General features: G+C 36.8%; 1 protein-coding gene across 11 annotated transcripts in view; it reads right to left on the bottom strand.

Annotated features, from left to right (window-relative positions):
* Window positions 1-21,620, bottom strand: part of ITSN2 (intersectin 2) — a 161,299-nt gene that overhangs the window by 133,581 nt on the left and 6,098 nt on the right. For 9 of the 11 annotated variants that reach the window (XM_019943133.3, XM_019943132.3, XM_019943139.3 and 6 more), the window contains exon 2: window positions 689-752. The exons of the other annotated variants lie outside the window; for them this stretch is intronic. In XM_019943133.3, the coding sequence (XP_019798692.1) occupies window positions 689-719 (31 nt within the window). In that variant the 5' untranslated portion in view covers window positions 720-752. The remainder of the gene's footprint in view (window positions 1-688; window positions 753-21,620) is intronic. 11 annotated transcript variants of the gene reach the window in all.

Below are 21,620 nucleotides of genomic sequence, written 5' to 3'. Positions count from 1 at the left end.
GCAACGGGAGAGGCCACAACAGTGAGAGGCCCGTGCACCGCAAAAAAAAAATAATAATAATGCATTTTCTCAATTATAAATAACATACACAGTAAGATGACCTATTAAGGGTAATTAATGTGTATCTGGGAAATAAAGCTATAATCAGGAAAAAAAACTTTAAAAACTTTTTATTATTGAAATTACCTAAACATTTTCCTCTAATATGTTTCCTATTAAACAATTGGGTATAGGCATACATCATCCTTTATAAAAGGGAAAATGAACCAATTTTATATGTATATTAATAATTGAATATTTACTGGTTTAATCAGTTTACAATCATCTCATGCTATCAAAAACACCTTTAATATTCTCCACTTATGGCATTAAGCTTTTTGTCCTCCAGTTTTACAAATTAAACACAATGTTTGTTTAGTTTATTCTTAACTGCTCAAAGGCAAGCACCACATTCCAGATGATACTACAGAACATGCTTATACTGAGCCGTGGGATTTACTGCATAATATTCTAATAGAAGATACATGCAGTGTTCTGAAATAAACTATCTAAATACTTTCAACAAGAATACTTTAAGTTTTTCATTTATAAGTTTAAGAAAAATATCTAAATGGAAATTTTATAACCTCTACCAAAGAAAAAAAATCTCATAACCTCTTTCTCTTGCCACAAGCACGAAGCCACTTACCATTCATAGCTGTGGGAAACTGAGCCATCATGGTCCTGAATTTTCCTTGCTAGCACTCAGCCATCTACAACATGAAAACATTGTGCCATTAATAACACAACAAGGGCAGATTGCAGCTTAGTGCTTCCGCTAAGGAGTAGGAATGTCTGTCCCCTTCAGCTCACACTTCCAACAAAAAACAATGCAGGGCTTCGGCAGCAGCCGAACAGACAATCTACATTTGGGGAAGGGTAGGAGATTTTGTTGAGTAATGGTACTGCCTTTAAAATAAAACTATTTAAAAGAAAAACAGTCATATTTAATAGCAAATACTTAATAGAGAAACCTTTGGCATGAACCAATTTTGTAGAAATTAATTTGGGAAAGAGGAGGATTGTTACAGCTAGGCGAGAATTTATTTCAAAGAAATCAACTCTATAAATTAATTGTACAATAACATGGAAATCCATAATACTCTTCTTCAAAAAAAAATCCCCAAACAAGAAAAATATCCAAAATAAATGTAGCATAACTGTAATTAAGTTCTACAGGTTTATAAAAATGGACTAAAAGTAACTATTAAAACATGTATGTTGGGCTTCCCTGGTGGTGCAGTGGTTAAGAATCCGCCTACCAGTGCAGGGGACATGGGTTCGAGCCCTGGTCTGGGAAGATCCCACATGCCGCGGTGCGCAGGCTTCTCATTTAAATATTAACATTTTTAGAAGCCTGAGGAAAAATGTTTGCACAAGCCATCTGAACAAAGAAGGCATAAAGAGTTGCATGTCGTGGTGGAAGGTGTCACCAGAGAAGTTGGCTGAATAGCTGCCAAGAAGAGTTACAAGGCACCATATCATAGTGACTGCAGTATAAGTCACGAAAAAACTGGTATATAAATCCAGTTTGTTCAGTTATAAATTTAATGGCTAAGAGAACAAACAGCAGCTTTTCTTCCTATAAAGCAAACAATCATCTACTAAATTTTGGCCAGATCATTGTGTGGTGAGCAAAGGGATTTAACTGTGATTAAAATGTTTAACGGTATCAGGCATCAGCAGTCTGACACATCCACCTACACAACAGGGATAAGCAAGGACTGGGCAGTAGGGATGAGCAAACCCCCAATAATGCTTGGAATGGCACTGCCAGTTTCAGTCTTCTGACTCCCAGCTTTTCTGTATGTTACCATGATAAACCACCCTCCCTCTCAAAGTGCACATTCTTTTTTTAAGCTTCACTGCAATGGAACTTTAAACCTTTTACAACACTTAGACTTCACCTGTCACTACACTCTTCTTAGGTAGGAGGAAATTTTACCCATGTACCAGTTAGTTTTCTTCACTTCTTTCTCAAAAGGTAATGTTAACTCCAGGTTTGGAGTTGCTTACTATACAGAAAAATAATACCTAAACTATGGTGGGGTGGTCAAGAACTCCTAGAGGAGGTACTGTGTAGAGCTTCAACAGGTGAGTAAGAATTAGTTAAAGCTATAATGTTAAGAACCTTGTACTTGAACCTGTGGCTGACAAGTTTTAAAAGGTTTTAAGGAGGGACACAGTCATATTTCACTTAAAATAAGACAGTCAATTGTGAAGAAAAGGCCAAGCCTGCATCGCGGAGATCAGTTAGAATATCTGGCACAGATAAGAATGCTATCTGGCACCTGATCTAGAACAGTGGCCTCAGGAAGAGAGGAGAAGGGATGAACTGGAGAAGCAAAGAAGTGTTTAAAGCAGGTAGAACTCAGGGACTCTTTAGACATAAGAGATCATGGAGAAAAAGGAAGCAAAGAGACGACTCCCAAAATGATACTCTGTGAGACTGAGTGAAGCGTGGTGTCACCAGCTAAATAAAGTGAACACAGAAGGAAATTTCATAAATCAAGTTTTGATTACAACTTCCTCAAATACAGAAATTCTACAAACAGGGGCTTCCCTGGTGGCGCAGTGGTTAAGAATTCGCCTGCCAATGCAGGGGACACGGGTTCGATCCCTGGTCCACGAAGATCCCACATGCCGCGGAGCAACTAAGCCCGTGCGCCATGACTACTGAGCCTGCGCTCTAGAGCCCATGCTCCGCAACAAGAGAAACCACCGCAATGAGAAGCCCGTGCACCGCAATGAAGAGTAGTTCCTGCTCTCCACAACTAGAGAAAGCCCGCGCACAGCAACGAAGACCCAATGCAGCCAAAAATAAATAAATAAATTTTAAAAAATAAATAAATTCTACAAACAAGTATAACACTTTTACCTCCCCAATTTTAAATTATTACAAGTAATGTTAAACCAAAATAAGCCAAATCTTGCAAAGAAACTACTGACTTAAGATATGCAGTAGCTAGAACCCCTATTTTATCAGGAGAGAATTTTTTTCCCCAAGATTTAATTTTTTTTTAGGCAAAATATACTTTAATATATCTGAAAATACAGTTAACAATAATTTCTACCATAACTTTAAAAAAAGATTTCCTTGACTCCTTTTTGTTCTAACCTTCATTCTGCTTGATTAATTTGTAATTGCAAACTATTTACTTTGCACTCTGTTTACTGCATCCACTTTTTAAAAATTAATGTTATTGGAGTATAGTTGCTTTACAATGTTGTGCTAGTTTCTACTGTACAGCAAAGTGAATCAGCTATACGTATACATATGTCCCCTCTTTTTTGGATTTCCTTCCCATTTAGGTCACCACAGAGCACTGAATAGAGTTCCCTGAGCTATACAGTAGGTTCTCATTAGTTACCTATTTTATACATAGTATATACATAGTATAAACAGTGTATATATGTCAATCCCAATCTCCCAATTCATCCCACACCCCTCTCCTGAGATTTTTTTAAATGTGGGAGAAATCCTCCAAAAGCATTACCTACAATGCATTTTATAACTGCATAAAAGCATGTGCATTTCCAAAGATAGCTTAAAGAAAAAGCACAGGCTTACAGAAGACAAATAAGGAATAGGATCCCACAGTCACAAAGCCTTTATCAGTTAGATCTAAGTCCAAAACTTACAGATCATCTATCTAGAAGCTCTAGCTAGTCACCATGTACTCTGTGAATACAACAGAATGCCACATAACAAATGCTCAATAATCACAGGTATAATCCTGAAATAAAACCAAAAAAATAAATCAAATAATGTGAGGGGCAGGGAGGGCAAATCCCCTTAGGGAAGCTGAAGGTACTGGTATTACAGAATATTCTTCACCTGGTACATGGGATTTAGCCACCCATGCATGCAGGTACTACATTATAACATGTATGTACGTAGGTTACATGTGATTGACTGTGGTAACATCTGAATATGGTATCATAATTTGTTGGAATCAATAAGCTTCTTTTTAAAACTTTTATATATGATTTATTTAGGAATTTTTAATGCAAAATATTACATTATCTTTGCCCAACTATATCTGGATTGTTCAGATGACTTTTAAAAAATTTATTTATATATATGTTTGCATGTGTATATATATATCAGATTATTTTCCATTATAGGTTATTACAAGATATTGAATATAGTTCCCTGTATTATATAGTAAATCCTTGTTGCTTATCTGTTTTATGTATAGTAGTTTGTATCTGTTAATCCCATACTCCTAATTTATCCCTCCCCACTCCCTTTCCCCTTTGGTAGCCATAAGTTTGTTTTCTGTCTGTGAGTCTGTTTCTGTTTAGTATATAGATTCATTTGTATTATTTTTTTAGATTCCACATATAAGTGATATAATATTTGTCTTTCTCTGCCTGACTTACTTCATTTAGTATGATATTCTCTTGGTCCATCCGTAGGACCATTAAGCTTTTAAAGCCTACCATTTCATATCTGTTATGTTTATATCAATTCTCTCTGGCCTACTGTAGAATAATTACTTCACGCTTAACAATTCTAATCTATATTTGCAGAGAAATAATATCAATTGAAATTTTGAAAAATACAACAGATACATTTGATGTTTTTAAAAAAAATCAACATTTTTACATTATGTAATCATAAAGGTTACTATTTACTAAGTGCTTACTGTCAATGCAGTACACTTCATTATCTATCTGTCTTGTTCAATAGTCATTGAGAATCTAAAATATTTCAGGTTCTGTACAAGGAGCTTCACACACAGGAGCTTGTAGACTAGTCTAACAGGTGCCAGACAATGCTAGGTACCTTTGATAATACTAATAATCCTCACAATACCCCTGGAGGACAGAGATACTGTACTCATTTCACACTTGAAGAAACTGAACGATTAAATTACTTGCCAAAATTTAGTAAGTGATGAAGCCAGGATGCAATCCTAAACCTGTCTAATTCTAAAGCCCATGAACTTCCCATGGACTTTATCTGCCTTTTCCTCTCTTAAATGGGGATAATAATTAATGCTGAGTGGGTCACAGGTTCCTGCAAGCAACAGATCAACTTACTCTTGCTACATTTCTAATGGAAAAGAAACACAAGCCAGAGACGCCCTCCAACACTTAGGTCTACAAGCAATCACATACATAAATTAGGGAGTGCTAATTATTTCTTACCTCTTGGTATAACCCTCTGACAGGAGGAAAAGGATAATCAGCATCTCCCCAGTTACAGGGCTGATGTCTGTTTCAGGCATGTGTGATTGAAGTCAGCATCCAATAAACACCTCTCTCTACTCCTTAAAGGGGGTAACATGTAATGATTGGCAATCTTGGCAGTTTGCAGTTATCATATAATTTGAACACTGTGCTAATTATCAATGGTTTTAGAATATTTATGTGGAGATTTTCCTGCTCATAAGGGGAGAACTGACATTGTTACCTTTTTAGAAACCAAGAAAATATGTGTGGTAGATAGCAGGCATAAGGCAAAGACTACTGCTTCAATTTAATATAATCCAAATGCAATTTGGAGAATGTGGTAAATATATTCATACTAAGGCAGAGAAAAGTGGAAATGCTTGAATAGGAGTAGGAAATCCTTCTTCTACAAAGGGTCAGTAAGACCCAGAAGGAAAAAAAATTGTAGCCATTATAAATAAAAAGTAGTTCAATTAAGGTTGGATTTGTTTAGAAGCACAGAATTATAAGGAAACAATTACAGTAATTATTTAGTCTAAAACCCTCAATTTTCAAGATGGGAAAACTAAAAGACTTCTATGAGCTCATATAGCTAGTCAGTAGCAAAACTGGTCCTAGAAACCACATTTCTTATGTCCAATGCTTTGTTTTTAAGTTTCCCAACTTGCCTGATTATATCACCTGGGACATTTTCTAGTTCTACAGATTCCCAGGCCCATCACCGGGAGCTTGTGACTCAGTAAATGGGTCATTACATTAATTAGGGCATGAACCTCCTAAAATGGTCTTCCTGCCTTCCACAGAGCTAGTTTTTTCTACAACATCCACTGATGCCCTTCTACTTAAATTCCCCCACTGATTACAAGTTAAAGCCCAAACTTCTTAGTATGAAATATGGCACCCTTCAAAATCCCACCCCAATCTACTTTACCACACGCATCTCTAGACACTTCCCCTAGATTCAGATGTCCTAAGTACACCAACCTTTCTCCTTGAAACAGAGAGGCTTTTTTCACTCCTCTATTCCTTTGTAAAGAGCTGTCCCCTCTGTCACGTTCACCATACTTTCTTCTCATTCTTCAACTCCTAACTCAAATGTCACCTCTCCTTTGGAAGACTTATGCCCTCTCAGGTAGTTAGTCACTATCTCCTAGGTATGCCCATAACACTGTTCATCCCACAATAACTTCACTTATACTGTATCCCAATTTCACGTGTTTGCCTGTTTCACTTCTTCTGGACACAGACCATTTTTATTTACCTCTATGCCTAGTGCCTAAACCAGATCTACTTGCTAAACAAATGAACTGGGTAAATGAATAAGATGGTTGAGATATGGGGGAAAAAAAAAAGAAAGCGAGGGAGGCATGGAGAAAGGTAGTACTGAACTGAATACGTATGTAGAAAAGGAACTGGTAAGAAAGCAGAGCAGGCTCCAAACTACTTCCTTGAAACCCTGCAGGCATCAGAGCTGTGGATTTTAAACCAAATTGTTCCTTGCAACATGGGCCTTCTGTAACTTGTTTATTTTTTTTCTTGTAAGTACACTTTTAGAGATAAAGGTTTATTTCCCATTGAATTCTAAAGGCTTTTTATTGGGATGAGGAGAAAGGCTTGGGTTTTTCAATTATACTTTGAATTATGTTGGTTGAATGCTGATTAGTGTAAATAATTTGACTTAAGATCTGACATTCAAATGCAAGATAATCAAGTTCCTGAAGGCATATCTTATAAAACTTGCTCCAGTGCCTCCTCCACTTCATGTGCTACACACATAAAAGGCAACTCTCCAAACTTGCTGATTAGTTTGGAAAAATGTTCTTTCCCCATCTGATTCCCAAGGAGATCAAGGTCAGTTCCACGAGAGAATGATTAAAGCAAAATACCTACTTCTTTATAGTCCTTGCAGTAGTATGAAACTTACAGAGTACATATACTCTCCATACCTGTTCCCCATCTATCCATTCATTTTTTCTTTCATCCACATATCTATTCATCAAACATGAACAGTCACAGAAGTCATGACTAAGCCATTAGTTTTGGCAATCTGTTGTGAGTACAGTTCCAGTATGGTGAGCTGGCTGTAAAAGTCAAGTTGAAGTAGATTAGGCAATAAACGGGAGGTGAAATGTAGGTGACTCAAGAAGTATGTTGCTAAGGGAAGGGGAAAAACGGGTGGGAGGAGAGATAAGAGGCTTTAGGAAAGAGGAAAGATTATAAGGGTTTACTTTTTAGATGGGAGAACAAAACTACTTTTAGAGGAAGAGGGAGAGATTTAATTTTGAAAAGGGAAAAGGAAAGGAGGTTACCTAACAGAAAGAAGTCTGGGTCCAGAGAAAGTTGAAGTTGACAGCTCTAGAGTATAAAGTTAGACACTGGGACAGAATAAAATACAGGAAAAGTGGTAAAGATGAATATACATAAGTTTGGAAACAGAGGAAAAGGAAGCTGAGAAAATGAGAAAGTAAAGCTTTTCTTTGCAACCCTTCTTTCTCTCTTTTCTTTGGGCCCAGACAAGAGTTCAAAGGGACAATAGTCCCAGGGGCCCAGGTGCCTAAACACAAATTTCTCTTCTCTACAGCCTAAAAAAAGAGAGGGTCACATGCAAATCAGTTCCCATGAATCAACCAGACATGTGCATTTCAACTTAGCTCATGCATTATACATCAAAACATTTGTTAAATGAATGAATATGGGGAAAAAATTTCTAGGCAGAGGTAAAATACTACATGCAAAAGCAGAGGGAAGAGTGTGGTCTGGGAAAATAGGCAGCAGCTTATTCATATGAAACCCTGAAGAGCTAACAACAATGCAAGGAACTGTAAGAACAGCTGTAAAAATAAGTATTGCATCAATACTTAGCTAATACGAACTACAGAAATGATGCCTGAAAGTACAGTCTTAATGCCTAGCTAAAACAAATGTAAATCAGCACAACCTTTCTGGAAAGGAATTTGGAAACATATTTATAGGCTGCCTTATTACAAAAAGAATTAAAGCCCCCACAAAAATACAAAACACATTTAAGTAAAAAGTAGATTACTAAATGAAGTAATATAGAAAATAAATGATCACTGTACTTCAAACTTTGGCATATGTTTGACATTTTTCATAATAAAAGTTGAAAAAGAAAACTAGCTTTTGACCTTCACGTACCTGACTTGACCACTGGCTCTCCTCCTTCACTGCTGTCCCCTACAATCACCAGAGTAATTCCCTGACTGCTTTAACACCTAGCTCACTATCTACTCTCCAGCATTATTCCCAAAAAATTCTTGGTGATGTCAATATTCACACAGATGATCCTGCCCATATCTTGGCCTTTAAGTCTTTGACCTCCTTTGTTCCAAAAATCTTACCCTCCATCTTATCTTAGCCATCTACTCCCAGCTCACAACCTAGGCCTGTTATTACCAGTAACTGTACTCTTCTGTAATCCATTTCAATTCTGCCATGCCCCTTTCACCAGCACCATCTCAACAGCCCCATCTCTCCAGTTCCCTAACTCCAACAATTCTTTAACCCTACCTGGACCTACAAACTATTGGTCTTATCAACTTTTCACTGTCCCTCAATCTTCCTTATATCCTCACACCCTTCCTGATGTCCTAATGTCCCTCCTTACCCAAATTAAATATCACAGTCCACCATTATAAGGAGTTAGTTGTATACACCCTCAACTTCACTCTCCTCTCTCCCTACATACTACAGATCTGGCAAAATCTCAGTCTTTTCTAAATCCAGCTCTCTAGTTATTCCATGACTATATAAATGAAGTTGCTGACTGGTCTCACTTTAGATTCCTGAGCACTAACTCAAGTGGACCCTATGTCCTGCCTGACAAGTCCACATTTCCCTAGTCCATTTGCTTTCCCACTTGCTTAGATGACTATTTCACCCTTTGCTCTTTCAGTCTCCCAGACTTGTAACATGTTACAAATACTTTTTATCCAGTTTGTTGTTGTACCAACTTTGCTATATCTTTTTTGTCAATCTTTTCCTTTATGACTACTGAGTATACTATCATGCTAAGAAAGGCCTGTCTCACATCAGAAAATTGCCCAAATTTTCTTCTAGTACCTGTATATTTTTCCAAATTTATATATTTGATCTATCTGGATTTTTATTTTAGAGCGGAAAGACAAATATGAGTCTAAATTATTTTCTCCACTCTTGCACTAGTGATGTCTGTCACTTTTTCTGAGACCATTTATGAAATAATTTGCTTTTCCTAATTGATCTAAAATGCATCTCTTTTCTTATACACTAAGTTTACTCACAGCCTGTATTTCTGTTCTGAGGGTCTTCCTGTGTACTCCTATCTCAGGGTTCTAATTACCATAGTGTTCGAATATGCAAATCCCTCTCTACTCACTATCCTATTTTTTCATAATTTTTGAGGCTATTCTCAGATGCGTATTTTTGCATCCTTCAGTAGATCCCGCCTCTTATCTCCTTTATTTCCAGGTATTTTATGGTTATAGTAAAAATGACATACTAACTTTATATATTTTTGGTATACAAGAAACATATTCATTTTGGTAAATTTATATTGCAATGAATACGTCTGGTTCATTTGCCTGCTTGGTCCATGGTTGTTTGTCTCATGACAAAAACATCAGCCAAATTCCAATAGGAGAGCATACTACAATATACCTAACCAGTACCCCTCTAAACTGTCAAAGTCATCAGAAACAAGTAAAGTTTGAGTAACATTCACAGCCAAGAGGAGCCTAAGGAGCCATGACAATTAAATGTACTATGGTATGGGATCCTGGAACACAAAAAGGACATTAGGTAAAAACTAAGGAAAAGTAAATAAAGCATGGACTTTAGTTAATAATAATGTACCAACATTGGTTCATTAATTGTAACAAATGTATTGTACTAATTTACCAATAATGAGTAGAAGGGTATATGGGAAACTCTGTACTATCTGCTCAATTTTTCCTGTAAATTTTAAACTGTCCAAAAAGAAAAGTGTATCCATTTTTTAAAGAAGGCAAATACCACAGAAGTAGAAGGTTTAAGGTAAAATATGTGCCTTTAACTTTGGCAACAGTCATCCAAAACAAAATACCCCACTTGGCCCATTTGTAAGAACTTATCTTAAGAAAATAATCCAAAGGAGGAAAATAGAATGCAAAGATGCATATCACAGTGTCATCAACAGTAGAAAAAAAAATACAAATAAGGTAATTTATCTAACAGAGAAAGGAACAAGAAAATAAAGTTATATTAACTTAGAATAATATACGTCTATTTACAAATGATAATTTCAAGGCCACAGTAGATAGCTAACGTTTATGATACAATGTGTTTCTAAAAAATACAAAATTCTAGAATAGGATACAAATATTCAAAATTGTTAGCACATGTCAAGGATTAGAAGAAAACCTCTTGAGGGAAATGTATAATAAACGTTTACTATACATTCACTAAATAATAATATTCATAACAGTTTTATTTATAATAGCAAAAAACTTGAAACAACCTAAACATCTGAGAACAGGAGTATGGTTAATAAATCGTAGCCTACTACTAGATAAAAACATCACAACCATTAAAACTTATGAAAATTATGAAACAACACATAAAAAAAATTCTTCCATGTAACGTGTAGACAAAAATCTACACTATGATTACAACTACGTAAAAATTACATATGGGTGTGTGTGCGTGTGTATAAACAGTTCAAACTCTAGCACCTACCTCCTCTTCCTGGAGGTTGGTGAGTGGGGCTGAAAATTCCCACTCTCTAATCCTCTAGGTCTCTCTGGTTGTTCAGCCTTATGCTGAGGCTATCTAGGGGTGCCCCTCTCAGTCACCTCATTAACATAAGCTCATGTATGATGGAAAGCAGATTTCCTATCACTCAGGGAATTCCAAAGGTTTTAGGAGCTCTGTGCCAGGAATCAGGGACAATGACCAAATATATTGGTATTACACTACATCATCTTTTTTTTTTTGCGGTACGTGGGCCTCTCACCGCCGCGGCCTCTCCCGCTGTGGAGCACAGGCTCCGGACGCGCAGGCTCAGCGGCCATGGCCCACGGGTGCAGCCGCTCTGCAGCACGTGGGATCCTCCCGGACCGGGGCACAAACCCGCGTCCCCCGCACCGACAGGTGGACCTTCAACCACTGCACCACCAGGGAAGCCCTACACTACATCATCTTTTAACCCTATAGCCAATATCAATCACCCAGAGCCTCTCCCTCGTCAATTTCTTAGTCTATTTTAAACAATATTAAGTAACAAGTCTGTTTTACCAAAAACATTTATCTGAAATTACCAACCTCATCTCAAATCCAACCATGCTACATCCAGTGCTAAAACAGGAAAAGTATACTCCACACACACCATACTGCAGAGGCCTAAAGAGACTGAATCCAAACTGATGCCACACCAGAGCAGGGTCCACATGGGAGAGCTTCTACCGGTTACTGGTAAATTCCAATCTCCACCAAAACACAAACAGAACAAGAGAGTAAAGGAAAGAAAAACTAGTGGCCAATGGATAGAAAAGCATTCATCCATTTTCTTACTCTGGCAAGCCAATTAACTCTTGTTTTAAAATATCAATACATTTCAAGTAAAGCATGCAATCACTGCAGCAAAAATAACACTCTTAAATAGAACATCCCAATCATTCAAGAAAGTGAATATGAATAAATATGCAATGAGGACTTTAAAGGCAAACTCCAAGTTCTGACAGGGACAAAAATTACCAGGGAAGAATAAAATAGAGATATTCTAACATGGAATGAGTCACACTTTAAAAAAAAGTGTATCCAGAAAACATCTATCACTGAACAGCAACACCTAACCAAAGTAAGGTCTCACTTTCCCCAAATACTTCAAATCACAAATTTACAAATTCTCTTCACCCATCTGAATTCTTTAATTTTGAGGGGTCATGGACTTTTTTTTTTTTAAAGAAATTCGGCAAACCCAGTTTCTCTCGGAAAAAAACACAAATGCACAAAATGTGGCATACAATTTCAAAGGTTTCAGGCTTCCAAAGCCAATCTGTGGACTTTCAGAGATTCATGTAGTCCATAGTTAAGACCCTTAATTAAATGTACACTAATACCCATTTAAAAAAATTATTAGAGTGGGATAGAGTGAAAAAGAATCTGTCCAATTATGTAGTCCATTCATTCGCAAACTATTCTAACCATGGCCCACCTAAGTGGAACAAGAGATCCAACCTAGCCACTTGCTCCTATTTTCCAGTAGAAAAATAACACCATGATGAAGAAATTATAGCAATGAAACAGTTACACAAGAGCAAAATGGTCAACAAAAATAAATCTAACATAAGTCTTTAATTACAGTTAATTCAAGAGTAGCAGAAACGGGAACAAAATCAAACTCAAGACAATCCAATGATGCAATGGAAATAGTATCCATCAGTGTGGGCGTGCATAGTAGGAATTTTTCAATTCAATTCAGTGCTGCCAAAGTTTTGTAGAGTTAACAGGTTTCTTAGAAGAAAACTAAGAAACCTCAGGAAGCTCTAGAAATTGGCTAGTTTTAGTTTATGAACACTAAATTTCAGTAATCCTTAATAACTCAGATTATAAGTAGCCTATACGAATACATAAAAATCAAAGACTGTAAACGGAATAACAATAGCCCCCAAGAATTGAGGAAATGACTTGCATTTTACTTTCATTCATCAGAAAAAATCCTTCCGACCTAGCATATGTCTTGAACTTATCTGGGAAGCAGCAACAGAATCCAATAATTTTCAACCACTGTGATTCTGTGATTCTGCTCACCAATAGTATAAAATCTAATCTCCTACTAAATTGGATCCCTCATACCTTGCTGGTGAGAATGTAAAATGATTTAGCTGCTTTCAAAAACAATTTGGCAGTTCCTCAAAATGTTAAACATAGGTTACCATAAAACTCAGCAATTCCACCCCTAGGTATGAACTCAGGAGAAATAAAAACATAAACCTATGTCCATACAAAAACTTGTACACAAATGCTCACAGCAGCATTATTTATAATAGCCAAAAGTGGAAACAACCCAAATGTCCATCAACTGATGAATGGATAAACAAATGTGGTATACCCACACAATGGAACCTTTGGCCATAAAAAGGAACTAATTACTGACACGTGCTACAACATGGATGCACTTTAAAAACACTATGGTAAGTGAAAGAAGCTAGTCACAAAAGACCACATATTCTATTTTCTCATTTATATGAGGTGTCCAGAATAGGCAAATTCATAAGAGACAGAAAGTAGATCAGTGGTTCCCTAGAGCTTGGGGTATTGGAGGGAAATGGAGAGAGGCTGCTAATAGGTATAGGGGGTTCTTTTAGATGATGAAAATGTTCTAAAATTTGTGATGATGCTTGTGCAATTCTGTGACTCTAATAAAAACCATAGAGCTGTAAACTTAAAAAGGGTGAATTTTATGGTTTATGAATTATATCTCAATAAATCTGATTTTTTTAAAAAAAATCTGATCTTCACATGGCATACAAGGTGTTTTAGGGTTTATCTTCTGCCTACTTTTCCACTCTTGGAATACCTTCCCCTTCCACCTCTGCCCCATCTTATTCCTATTCCCTCTCTCTCTGAATCTGTGTAACTACCTACCTTCTCAGTGACACTTCTACCTACAAAAGCTTTCTTTGCCACATTCTCATTTTATCCTGTATATATCTCCATTAAACTACATACCAACTAGTAATGTAACCTTTGTTTTCATTCCTGCCCACCTCTATTAGACTGTGAGTTCCTGTGAATGTCTCTTCATCTTCATATACCTAGTGCTCAGCAGTCAGCCACATGGTAGGTACTAAAATATCCTTTAATAAACACAAATGCTTTGACTCAGAGATTAGCATCCTTTCAACTGCACTGAGGACAAGCAAGTTGACAGTCTGGAACTTGAACTTTGAAAGCAGATCAACCAATTGAGCTCTAATCCCAGGGCAGTTACTTCTTAGTTTAGTAGACTTCCACATGACATAGCTTCAATTTCCTAACCTATAAATGTGGATAATGCCAGGCTTTTTTAAGGCTCAGCTATCACGTCTGTAAAGCAACTGGCACACACAAGGCGATCATAAATGATGGCTATTACTACTATTATTTCAACATGATTTTCAACTATAATACAGTCAGTCCCCTACATATGAACCTTCAAGTTGCAAACTTTCAGATATGAACATGTGTTCGCATGTCCAATCACGTTAGTTCACATGCCGGGTGTACACTGTCACGTGCGTGCATCCTCTACAAGTGGTTGTGCTTTTGTGTACTCTACTGTACAGTACTGTATAGAGTTCACTAGTACAGTATCTTTATTTCAAGCCCAGCATGTCCGGAAGAAAGCGTAAAAGCAGCACTGACGTAGCTGGTACTGCTAAGAAGCGCCAAGCGATACCGATGGAAACAGAAGTGAAAATAATTGAGAGAGTGGAGCGACAAGAGGAAGAAGTGGTGACTGAAGAACCGAAGAGATTCATGACACAGGAAGTGGCAAGGGGATTTTCTTTATTTGAGGAGGCAGTTAGTTTTTGATGCACAGGACCTGAACGTAGAATCATACATGAAGGCTGCAGCAGCAGTTCAGAATGCGATCCAGTGCTACCGTGTCATCTATGACGAGAAAAAAAGAGCTACTACCCAAACATCACTGGATCGTTTTTTTCACGAGGGTAGACAGAACTGAATCCAGCAAGGAACCAGAACCTGTGCCATCAACTTCAGGCATGGGTGAAATTGCAACTTGCCCTCCTTCTCCTATTGCTGATGATCCTTCAGCTCTACCATCTCCCACCTCCTCTCCCTCCTCCAGTCAGTAACTCTCCTTGCCTGTTCACTTGATGCCAGCCCCTGTATGCCAGCTGTTGTATTGTACTACTGTATTTGTCAAGGTACTGTACTGTAATATTAAACATGTTTCTTTATTTTGTTTGTTTTTTATGTATTGTTTGTGTGAAAAGTATTATAAACCTATTACAGTACAGTACTATATAGCCAATGTGTTAGTGTGGTACCTAGGCTAATTTTGTTGGCCTTAGGAACATATTGGACTTACGAACACGCTCTCAGAACGGAGTTCATTCGTATGTGGGGGATCTACTGTAGTTGGCTTGATTTCGCTGAACTGGTATAACAAACCACAGTTGTACCAATTACTAATAAAAAGGACATGTTTTTCTTACAAATATTGATTATATTTGAATAAAAGGTGACCACTATTTCTACCGAGAGGCTTAGGGCCCCAAATACACAAAGCATGTTGAGACTCAAAAACTTCAAAAAGAGAATTGTTCTATACAAACTTAGTTCTTAGTTCTAGTTCTTCAACTTAGCATCTTCAGTTTAAGATGTCTGAATATAAATTGTAAGTTTGGACTTTTATAAATGTTAGGTTTAGCCCACAAAGAATCAACCAATAAACGGGGCAAAAAAAGAACTGGAATGGTAAACTAATACTGAAGTAGCTAGCGCTCCAATAATATCAAAGATTTAAATTAAACCAATTTTAGAAGAATTAGTCAACAACACTGAACAAGACAATTCACCCACACGAAGGGGGAAAAAACATCTAAGAATAGCTTGTGACTCAGCCTGCATTGCTGTAAGGGGAGGGCTGGGGGTGCTGGTTATTTGGTCTATTCTCTTCTATCAGGACTAAATATTAAAGCAAAATTATTTACTTGAATGAGAAGTACAGAGGGAAAAAATTCAGGTAGATTCTTCACCTTCAAGTAAAATATCACCTCTCTGAAATAAAGATAACTTTCTAAGTTTTGAAGCCATGCAAGAAAACACAAAGGAAATAGTAAAAATTCATTTATATAAGTATTTTAAACTTCTGTTGAAAAAAAATTAAAAGATATACAATTGGAAAAAAATCACAACAAATATGGCAGCCATTATTTTTAATATACAGAGAACTACTAAAACAATGAAAACAAATAAATAGACAATTTTCCAAAGAGGAAATAAAACTGGCTAATAAATGTTAACATCACTAATAATCAAGAAAATACAAATGAAGTTCTCTTTTGTTTCTCCTTATAAACTTATTAAAAAAAACCCACAACAACAGACACTAGACAGTAGTCAGGGCTAGCAAACATGAGAAGAGATGAGTACTACAGACATACTCATGGGGGTGCAAACTGGTAGAGCTCTTCAGAAGGCAGTGTGAAAATATACAGCAAGAATCCTAACAACGTTCTTATCCTGTAAGTCAATAATTTCATTTCTGGAACTCTGTCATAAGCAAATAATAATAAATGTGGGAAAGACTTTACTTACAATGATATTCACTGCAGTTATTATTAGTTACTACACAAAAAAATTGGAAATAATATAAGCATCCAATAATAGGAGGACACACTGAGCCAAGTATTATGGTGCCACTTAAATTCATAATGATATGTAAATTATATCTCAACCTACTTTTTAATAAACAATTTCAGCTAGACCATATAATAACCTGGAAACTGGTTATGCTCTTATAACCTATGATATACTATAAATGTGTATTTATCATTATTAAAAATAACAGCGGCTAACGATCACTGAATACTTACCAAATACCAAGCCTGACACTCAGGTCTTTACTTGTTGTCACTGTTATCTCATTATCACTGATATCCTCACTATCAGGGCCATCCTAGAAGTCTGAGGCCCAGGACCACTCACCCACTGTGAGGCTAGCCCAAGATAAATCACACTTTAAAGGAGGTCTCAGTGTAAACATTTTCATAGGCCCCTTGAGAATATTAAAAAAAATAGTTTGAAGTTAAAATTTAATTATTTCAGAAAAGAAAGGTACAGTACCCCTGACTCACCCCCCTCCCTGCAACCACAACCCAGAGTAGCCCCAGCTGACCTAACCAAAAGACAGGTCCGATTATTATTGTTACATTTATTGAAAAGTCATTATGAGATGGTCACACTAAACATACATTATCTCTTCATCCTCATAACAACTCTAGGGATAAATATTATTAGGAAATCTCCACTTTTTAAAGAAAAGAAAACTGAGGCTTAGTGAGACTGTTACACTCACAAAGCTAATGAAAGGCTAAGTTGGAACTAAAACCCCAGACAGCACAAGCCATGTTCCTAACTACAGTGTTGTATTGTAAAACATGTACAAAAATATATATGCGAAAACAAAGAGAAAAGAGAGGGTGGATGGGAGACACCAAAATATGGTTGTCATTGGTTGTTGGACTTGGAATAACTTTTTTCTCCTACTTTTTCTCCCTCTATTTTACAAAGTTTCTTCAATCAGCATGCATTATTTTCATAATGAAAAAAAGTTTCAGTTACATGATGAGACATAAAGAGGAAAGGAATTTGAAAAAATATCAAATTAAATGACAAATAAATTACGTTGTTAATATATAAAGTGCTCACTTTTTATTCTTCTAGATCAGCAGTCAGTATACCTCAAGATTAGGCTAGTGGAACAACAGAATGTCCCTTAGTCTCTTATCAAAGCTAGAAGAACAGAAACGTAATGAACCCTGGAGAAAAAAGGAGTTGAGATCTTATCCAGTGTGCTGACAGCCAGGGAAAGGTGTGCAGGAACCCAAGTCTCCACGGACAAAAGCTGCATGGTTCCTTCTCTTCCCAAGCCCAAGGCTTCTACTTCAGGCAAAGGCTGCCAGTGGGCCTACCCCACCAAGTCACCAAACTTCCCTGGGCATTTCAAGATCTTACCAAGTTTACACCAGGACCCTCCAACTTCCCCTGTCCCCTCACACTGAAAAACGGGGAAGTCAGAAGAGAAACTGAACACTTTCACAGCAGAAGAAATCTAGAAGGAAGATTTAACTATTCTGAACACTAGACCAGGTATGCTGGGTGAAAGAAGAACTTATTTCATCAGGCTTTCCCAGAGGCAAGGTTGATAATCCTCAAAATCACTCTAAATAACTTGCGGTTCCCCGAATGGGGAATTTCCACATCTGTTTTCACTCGGTTTTAGTCTCTGGGCCCTCCCTCTCTCCCTCCTTCCCCACGGGCCTTCAAAGCGCAGTTCCAAGGTTAGTTCCTCAGTGTAAGTTTCTCTATTTTACATATTGGGAAGGTTGATTTCCTTCTTGATATCACCAACATCATCATGAGCACCTTTAATTCAAATCAACAAATCTTTACGGAGTCATCAGAGGTATAGCACCTGTATAAGATGTGTAAGCGCAGGGAATACACAAGAGGAATAAGACGAAAACTGAGTATTGCATGTAAGTGCTATAGGTATAAAGAAAAGACAGAAGATGGGCACCTAACTTTGCCTTAAGACTAGAAAGTTGTTAGATGAGTAATCCCAGAGGAAATGAATCCTAAACTGAGTAATGAAGAACTAAACAATAGGTATCACGCAGTAGGCTAGGAAAACAGATTTTTAGGAATTGGGAACAGAAATGGTCAAGGACACAGAAGAAAAAACTGTCTGAAAATTTAAAACATAATGTCAGAGGTTTGTAAATGGAGCTAATAATAGCACCTACATCACAGGGGTGTCGTAAAAATTAAATGAGTTAATAAATATAACGAATTAGAATAGTGCTACACATGGGGATTACAACATAAATGTTAGCTATTATCATTATCATTGATAAGAATCAATTTACAAAACTAAGAAACAAACTTGGAAAAAAATTTACACCTATAAGCAAGAGTTAACATTCTTAATATATAAAGAATTCTTAGAAATAACCAAGAGATGAACATGCCAATGAAGTGAGAAAAAGACAAATATTTCTCAAAGAAAAAAAAATTTAAGTATAATATTATTAATATTCAGAGAAAGAAAAATTAAAACAAGGGTTTTTATCAAATTATTAGATTAAAGAAAAAAAAGCCAGTGTTTCTGAGGATGTGGGGAATAGGACTGATTACATCTGGTAAGAGAACACTTTGGTACTGACAAGTTTTTCTAGAAGACAACTTGGCAATACATTTACATGGGCCTTAGGAAGTGTCCATACCTTTTGATCCAATACCACTGCAACTACTAGAAATTTATTCTAAGGAAATAATCATAGACATAAACACAGATATGGTTACAAGGATGTTAACTGTGGCATAATTTAAAATAACAACAACAAAAAAACTATAAACTACCTTAATGTTAGAGAACCGATATGAGCACAGTATATACAGTCAGACTAAGTTCATAACCTATGGCTGCCACTTATTGGCTATGGGATCTTGGGAAAATTACTAAACCTGTCCTTGCTCAATTTTCTCAGCTGTAAAATAAGTAATAAAAGAACAGGTCTTATAGAGAGTCTGAAGACTAAATGAGCAAAAATATGTAAAGTGTCTCGAAAGTATTGATAACCAGGATATAGTAAATGCACAATAAATACTAGACATTATTAACATACCGTAGTAGCAACCCAATAAAAATTATATTGTAGATAAATATATAATAAAGTAGAACCATGGTTTTTGATAAATGCTAGTAAGCTAAAAAGCAGATTATATAAGCAGAGTATATAATTCCATTTTTCCCAAAGAAAAATTTCTAGAAGGAGATCTACTAAAATATTAACACTGAACATTTCTCCGGGTAATATGAATTACGGACTATTATTTTCTTCTTTCAACTTCCCTGTAGCTTTCCAGTTTTACACAAGGAACATGATATTACTCATCACAATAAAAATGGTACAAACAAAAAGTCTATAGAATTTTAAAACAAACACAACATAGCACTTTTAGAAAAAACCAAATTAAGGTATCTATTCTAAACTATTTGATAAATCTCTGCTCTAGGCTCATGTTGTGCCTGAGGTTTTTTGTTTTTTGTTTTCTGGCTTAAGTTACTAGAAAATAGAAATATTAAGAGATCTGCTGGGTCCAAACCAAACAGTAAATGATAAACATTTCTGTTAAATACAATGACCTGAAATACTATTAAATTTACTCATAAAATGTGTACAATAATCCTTCCCCAATCTTGAATTCCTTAATAATTTTGAATGAGGCCAATTTACTTCTCTCGATTTACCCTCACCCACCTACCCACACATTCCCTAGCCTCATTTCCTACCTTACTTTTCTCCATGGCACTTAACAAATTCTAACTCCTAGACATTTTGTCTCTGCTCCCCCCCTTTTTTTTTTTTGCGGTACGCGGGCCTCTCACTGTTGTGGCCTCTCCCGTTGTGGAGCACAGGCTCCGGACGCACAGGCTCAGCGGCTATGGCTCACGGGCCCAGCCGCTCCGTGGCATGTGGGATCTTCCCGGACCGGGGCACGAACCTGTGTCCCCTGCATCGGCAGGCGGACTCTCAACGACTGCGTCACCAGGGAAGCCCTGCTCCCCCTTCTTGAATAAAAGTAGCACAAGGGCCAAGGTTTTTGTGTATTTTTTTCACTGTTTATATTCTCAGTGGTTGGGCCAGTTCCTGGCATGTAGACACTCATTATTTGCTAAAAGAATTAATTCAATACCAAGAATTACAAGTGATTTCTATTGGGTTTAACTTTTTAAAGAGGAAAGACAGTGTTTGAGAAAAAAGAAAAGAAAGTTAAAGCAGGTGGCAGAAAAGGTGGCAAGAGGGGATTTTTTTTTCATTGAAGCCCCTGGAAAGACAAAGATGGGGTAAAGTCAACTTAATGAGGAAAGCAATAGCAAAGATAGATTTAAGAGAGAGCTGCTGCATGTACTTTTTCAAAATGGGATTACCACCAGGTTATGAAGACTATAAAACCCAGGTATTGGAAAGTAGTGTTCAGAAAGTTTTGGGTTATCTGTCTCTAACCTAAATGGCTCTTTCCATCTCCATCATCCAAGTGACTTAGCTTTCTAGGACCCAGTGGAACCCCGGATCCTGGAGGTAGGAGCTAGTATGCTGGAAGAAGGCGGCAAAAACTCCAATCAGAATCATGGAATGAAGACCAGACACCAAAAGAAAGGAGAGGTGGTGAGGGAAAGCCTTCCAATACAGGTTGTCTAAGCATTTCACTGGAACTTTAGCAGAGGGAAAGCCTAAAATGTTTCTCGTGAGGTGAATAGAGTAAGGGAAATTAAATCTCAAGTCTTAACCATGGCTTCTCCTCTACAATTCCGGTTTTTAGGGCTTACCACAAAGTCAGAGAATGAATGCTACACAAGTGTTCCCAGCCTGCATCATTCTCAGCAAACTTCACTAATCCTGAAGTTCTCACTTATATTCACCAAAAAGTATCTCATACTTACTAAAATTAAAGTCACCTAATGTTACATAAATTGAGAAATTATTAACTTGACCTACTTAATTCTTATATTTAAGCAGTCATTCTTTTTTTTTTAACATCTTTATTGGGGTATAATTGCTTTACAATGGTGTGTTAGTTTCTGCTTTATAAAAAGCAGTCATTCTTAAGTGTGAAGGAGGAGGGGT

The sequence above is a fragment of the Tursiops truncatus genome, chromosome 14, assembly GCF_011762595.2.
Source record: "Tursiops truncatus isolate mTurTru1 chromosome 14, mTurTru1.mat.Y, whole genome shotgun sequence".
Taxonomy (NCBI): Eukaryota; Metazoa; Chordata; class Mammalia; order Artiodactyla; family Delphinidae; genus Tursiops; species Tursiops truncatus.
The sequence above is the reverse complement of the archived record's forward strand: the minus strand, read 5'-3'. Positions and strand labels throughout refer to the sequence as shown.